At 47.6% G+C, this 6,259-nt stretch overlaps 1 protein-coding gene across 1 annotated transcript; it reads right to left on the reverse strand.

Moving 5' to 3' along the window:
- Positions 1-1,011: 1,011 nt before the first annotated feature.
- LOC124684568 (BTB/POZ and MATH domain-containing protein 2-like) lies at positions 1,012-2,189 on the reverse strand. Its single transcript, XM_047218849.1, has one exon. The coding sequence runs from the start codon at positions 2,134-2,136 to the stop codon at positions 1,012-1,014; it is 1,125 nt and encodes a 374-aa protein (XP_047074805.1). The 5' UTR covers positions 2,137-2,189.
- Between the last annotated feature and the right edge of the window lie 4,070 nt (positions 2,190-6,259).

The following is a 6,259-nucleotide window of genomic DNA, read 5'->3' on the forward strand; positions in this document are numbered from 1 at the left end:
GTAGTTTCTTAGTGTTGTTTTTCTGTTGTCTTCCTTTTAGCTGAACAGCCTGAACTGGCAATCTCAGATGTAAACTGAACTTTGTGTCTTGCTTTCATAAAAAAGCAGGGACCTGTGTGTGTCTTCTCTCTACAAATCTTACGTGCATGATGTCTTCCCCCGTCAGACGCCTCGATCACCTGTTTGAATATCGTCTGACGTTACCTGAAGAGAGAAAAGAAAATCACATGTGATGTGCAGGACACTAGTTCCTGAAGAGTGGAAAATAGCAAATCTCCAGAACATGCCATGTTCAAATTTTGGACGAAAGCTAAAGAGAGGTTTTGCACTGTAGTTCATCTGGCAACGACCTTTGATGAACAACCGCTCAGCAGCTATAAACCTGATACTGACTTGGGCATATAAGAAACAAAAAAAAAAAAAATCACTTAAATGGCTCGTGTTACATCCAGGGAAAATCTGGTAATAAAAGACAATCGTTACTGTCTTTTCTCAACTAGTCTGCAAATGTAGGATAAAAGCAAAGAATAACAGTGCGTCTGACTGCATAAACGGTTTTTGAAACTTAACTGATTTCGTTCCAAAAGCTAGGCGTTCAAAGTTTTACCTCCCTACGAATAAAGAAAAAAATCGCAAAAAAGCTTAATATTTTGGAATATAGTGCATCATTAGCACTTTGATAATTTTAAAATTCAGAACCAATCAATTATGTTGCTAAATAACTTTGCCATGATGCTGCTAACTGCTAACGAGTCTTCACATTTTCACAATAGATATGGCCTTAAAATTACCGCACTGCACAAAAGGGGAATAGATTGAACAATAATGTACAACTAGTGAACGTAACAAAAAATGTTAGAGAATGATACTGATCTTGTATAGGTTCATATACTTGCTAAACGTACACTTGTGCAAAATAATCTTTGCTAGCTAGTAGCTACACAAGCTAATCTCAGGTTTCTAGGGTGTGAACTGAAGTAACTACGCTGAAGTTCATCCAGGGCCAGCTTACTAGATTTTGCGATTCTTGGCTGCTTTCTCCCATATATCAGCAAAGATAGCAGGGCATTCCCTTTTGAGGTTTTTATACCCTTGAGTTTCCACCACATCGTCCATTCTATCCGAAGAGTTGATAAACTGAATGCAGGCATCTTTGAGCTGGCTGCAATGGTGCTGGTCGGCTAAAGCTAAGGTGGTCGCGACAGTCCCGACGTAAAGGTTCTGGCAAAGCTTTCTCTCGCACATCAGCTTCATCCTTTCGATACCATACCTATCCGCCGCCACCAGCAAATGCCTGAGCATTTCATCATACTCATCATCGTCGTCGTCGTCGTCATCGAGGTCATCCAAGGGAGGCAGCGAATCGGTGTAGATGAAGTGAAGCAGTCCCCTGAAAACAGCGGGCTGCATATCCTCGACGGTTACGATGCGTCTGCTCTCGTCCCTCATCGGCCCGTAGAAGTCCACCCAGAAGACGGGCGACCGCATCGCTAGGATGATCTTGTGAGCCGGGAAAACCTCGTCTTTGACCTTGAAAGACACGTCGGCGCCCTCGGTTGCCTCCAGCAATCTACTGAGGTTGTCGACCAATTCGGAGGGCGGCACCTTGGGTGTGATGCTGTAAAGCTTGACATCGGACTCCTCGTGCGGGGGCGTGAGCTTGATGACGCTGAGATTGCACTCCACGACAAGCGCGTCGTTCAGGATGTAGGGCGACTCTTGGAGGTCGCTCTTCCTCATCAGCTTGTTGTAGCCCCAGGAGGCAGAACTGCCTTCACGGGTGCTAAACACACGGGGTCCTTCATGGAAAGATTTTGGCCAGGTGAAAGTCGGGGCCGTCCGGACCTGGTCGACCAGCCTCAGATCGTAGAGCGCCCTCGTCTCGGCGTTCTCGGTCTTGAGCTCGAGGTAAAGTGAAACGTAGTCTTTGTTGCTCTCCTCTTCGCCGTCGGGGTAGAAGCAGATGACCCAGTCGTAGCCGCCGACGGCGAAGGTGTTGGACTCGACGACCTTGCCAACCCCGAGGCCCGTGTACATGCTGTAGCCGTCGATCTTGAACAAGTGCGTGCCCCGCGCGGTCTCTGGGGTGCAGGTCGAGCCCGAAACGCTTGGGCTTGGGGGGGATGACGCGGCCATTGCTCGATTGGAGATCAGCGGGGAAGGAGAACAAGAACGTCTACCAGGCGATTTGGTACGCTCGCGGGGGGGCGGCGCGCGAGGAGATTCAGGAGGGGGACGGGGTTGGTGACTTGGTGTCGAGGCGATTTAACAGTCGAGGGTTTGCACGACTTGGGAGGTTTTACTCGGACGGCTTAACTTATACTCAAATCAAATCAAATCTGTCTGTTTTCCGTTCAAATTAAATCAAATCAACATGTCAAAAAGAAAAATCAAGGTGGACTTTTAGAGCAGATGCTCCGCGCGTAGCCGTATCCGTACCATCTATATTGCATCAAGATTTGTGGTAGCTTTTTTTTCTCCCTCTCAAATAACTTCTCATTTTTGTATCTCTCACACCAAACAATCTTTGAACTTGGAATTTTGCAGATCACTCAAACATAAAAACTAGAATTTGGGGAAAATATTTTGGATTTTTATGTCATTACGTATATATATATTTCAAGAATTTATTTTGAATGTTAAAATAATTTGAAATTTGATCCAAACTATTTCCCCCTATTCGAGATATAAAAAAGAAAAAATCAAAAAGTGCAAAGGTGCGCGCATGTGCGAAGATTTCCCAAAAATCAAATCAAATTTCCCTACATCTACATATGTTCTTTTCCATTTTGAACACACAGCTGTTTTAGATTTCCTCTCTCTACCACAATCTTCTCACCTCAAGTAGCTGGGGGCGGTTGAATGGCATTCGCTATTCGCGGGGCGGGAAGCTTTCTGTAGAGTAACCACATCCATGGCGATGGTGCTGCCATGTCCCATCGCGAGGTGCTCCCATCCCCTTCGACGCCTTCGCTTCTGCAAAGGAAGGCGGCGGAGCTGCGTACCTGCACGTGGTGCTGCGATTGGAATAGTGGTGGCGGTGGCGGGGAAGCGACATGCGATGAGCGTCAGCGCTACAACAAACGGTGGCGTTCCTGCCTTGTCGCAGTCGACGTTTGCTTCATGCGTTTTCCGCTCGTGCTACAAGGGGCGGGCGGCGCTGCTGCGATCGGTGGACAAGGTGCTACATGGAGGTGGTGGTGCTGCTCCGAGAGTTGACCACCGGTGCTATAAGGGGTGGGCGGTGCTGCCACGATTGGTGGCCGTCGGTGCTACATGGAGCCAGTTGTGCTGCTGCGAAGGTTGACCGCTGGTGCTACAAGGGGCGGACGGTGCTGCTGCGACCGCTGGCTGCTGGTGCTACATCGAGGCAGCGGCGCTTCTGCAATAGTTGACTGTTGGTTAATATAGCGTGTCTCTGAATAAGTGTCAAGTTTCAGTTAGTAGTGTCTTTGTTTTTCGTCAGTTAAGTTCAGTTAGGATCAGCTATTTCCTAGGATCTTTCACATAGGTAGTAGACCCGATCCTGCCTGTATACTCGGTCTCTTGAGCGTGGGATGGCACGTTCAGAAAATGGGGATCGTGGTACCAGACACGATTGCCCTTTGCATAATAAAAGGAAGGAAAGATAAGCAGAAAAGCTGCAATGTTGAACGCAGGCAAAACCATCTTGTTCATCTCTGTTCTTGTTTCTCTTGTGTGCTAAGTCGTGAGAGAGAGAGAGCAGGGCTACAAGTGGTATCAGACCTTGCCGATCATGGCAGGATCAAAGACACCGCTGCCAAGGAGGGATGTGTTGGATATTCAGGCACAATTTCCATGATTAATTCCAGAATATAAAGCATGACGAAAGTAACTACTAACATGTGAAACTCGAACATACTAGATGCAGTGATCAACATGAACAGTAGCAGAGCAAACGGTACAACATCCATCGCTAAACGGATCGAGATATGTCGCATGTACCGATCCGGTGGAGGTGGCGGTGGAGGTGTAGCAGATGATGTCGCAGCGATAACGTTGTTGATGACAACGTTGTTGACGACGGGGACGATGGGTCGAAGTAGACGGCGTTGAAGACGACGGTAGGCAGCACCGCCCGACTTGGACGGAAGGCGACCCGTGATGAAGAGCTTGAGCAGTCGCGCAGAGCGCTTCCCAAAAACCTAATTCGCCCTCTCCCGTACAGGATCGCAAGGACGAACGGTTCCGGAGACCTGCTCTCCCGTTCGCTGATGCACGTCGGCGCGCGGGATGGAGTAGGCTACGATGACGGCGCAAGCAGAGAGAGGTGGAAACCCTAACTCGTGTATTAGATGTGTTTATGCGGTAGCTGGGCAGGAGATTATATAGGCTCGGGAAACCCTAGGCAACGTGGGCCACGCCCACGTCGCACGAACGTTTCGAGTCGATTACAGATAGTCCACGATCCGGGAGCGACCCGAACCGACTAACTGCGACGCGTCCGTCTAGGACTCTGTTCGTTTTCCTGAGCTGCAAAAAGTAAGGAAAGTCTCGGCTCGAGGCTCAATCCACTCACCACGAGCACGGCGCGCGCGTCGTGACGTGACGTGTCGTGTCGTGTCGAGTCGAGACGAGCGAGGAGGAGGAGGAGGAGCGCGCGCGTGTAGCACTCCTTTTCTCACTCACTTACTAGTGGTGGAACAACCCACCTTATAAGGTGGTCTAACTTCCTCCCAACTTTCCATGTGGGACTAAACTTCCCACCTCTTGCCACTCCCTAGTGAGCTGCCACCAACTTGGGCTCAAACTCACAAGGCTGCCACTATGTGGGCTTTGAGATTTATAGGAAAAACTGAAATCTAATTTGGGCCACTAAAAGTGGGCCCAATATTTCAACAATCCCCCACCAGATCTCAAATCCCCATTTAGAGATTTACCAATACTCGCTGCTTGTTTTATATACCAGTGTTTCAGCGGAGACTGTTAAGTTGAACTTCCGCCTAGAACCTTAAGCTACATCCATTCACACTTGAACAATGGACTAAGCCTTGAATTGCAAGTTTTGCGTGAACAAGGTTTCACTCAAAGTCATAACCAGTACATGGCTGCCAGTAGCCTACCCCGCGGGTGAAGCATATGCGTCATACTTCGTGGTCTCTTCATGAGTTTACTAGAGATCACCCAAATCTCATAGATTGCGACGTTTAACAATCGGACTCATATAGGTGTGTTATTTCAAGAATGCTCTCGTAGGACAGAGCATCTTTGCTAATATAGCCAACATAAACACATTAAGGCTTGTTGCCAACCTCGCCTTACAGCAATTGAGAGTTGTGCATCTTCACATAGAGAGGGTTACATAATACTCTCCTCAATTAAACCACTAGTTTGTTCTTCCCAGGTCCTAATTCACGAGATCTCCGATCACAAAGGTTGGGTTACCACTATGGTGTAACATCAACGGGTCTCAAACCCATCTCCCTCGATGCACTTTCTATCACATTACGTGATAGTCCCTTTCTAAAGGGATCTCGCTGTGTTTTTGTCTCGTTTGAATATATGTAACAGTTATTACTCCGGAGTTTCGCAATTTCCTGACAGACTTCAAACGTCTTTTGACGTGTCTTGATGACTTCGCGTTATCCTTAGAATTGTTCACTTTGACAATTACAGTTTGATTGTCACAATTCAAAAGGATTGCCGGAACAGGTTTTTCAACCACAGGCAAGTCCATCAAGAGCTCACGCAACCATTCTGATTCTACAGTGGTTGTGTCTAAAGCAGTAAGTTCTGCTTCCATAGTTGACCTCGTCAATATGGTTTGCTTGCAAGATCTCCATGACACTGCGCCACCTCCAAAGGTAAATACATACCCGCTAGTGGCGTAGAGATCAGCTACATCGAGATCCAATTCGAATCACTATATCCTTCAAGCACAGCTGGATGCCCCGAATAGTGAATCCCATAACTCATTGTACCACATAGGTAGCGCATGACCCTATCAAGTGCATGCCAATGATCGACACCTGGGTTTGACATGAACCTCCTCAACTTGCTAACAGCAAAAGAGATGTCCGGTCTAGTCGCGCTCGCTAAGTACATGAGTGAGCCAACAATCCGAGAGTATCTCGCGTTGATCTACGGCAATCCTCCGATTCTTGCGTAATGTCACACCGGGATCATAAGGTGTTGGAGAAGACTTGCTATCAATATAGCCGAACCGGCTCAAGATCTTCTCAACATAATGGGATTGTGTTAGAGTAATCCCACTCTCGTTCTTAATAAGCTTGATGTT

The sequence above is a fragment of the Lolium rigidum genome, chromosome 1 (genome assembly GCF_022539505.1).
Source record: "Lolium rigidum isolate FL_2022 chromosome 1, APGP_CSIRO_Lrig_0.1, whole genome shotgun sequence".
NCBI classification, from domain to species: Eukaryota; Viridiplantae; Streptophyta; class Magnoliopsida; order Poales; family Poaceae; genus Lolium; species Lolium rigidum.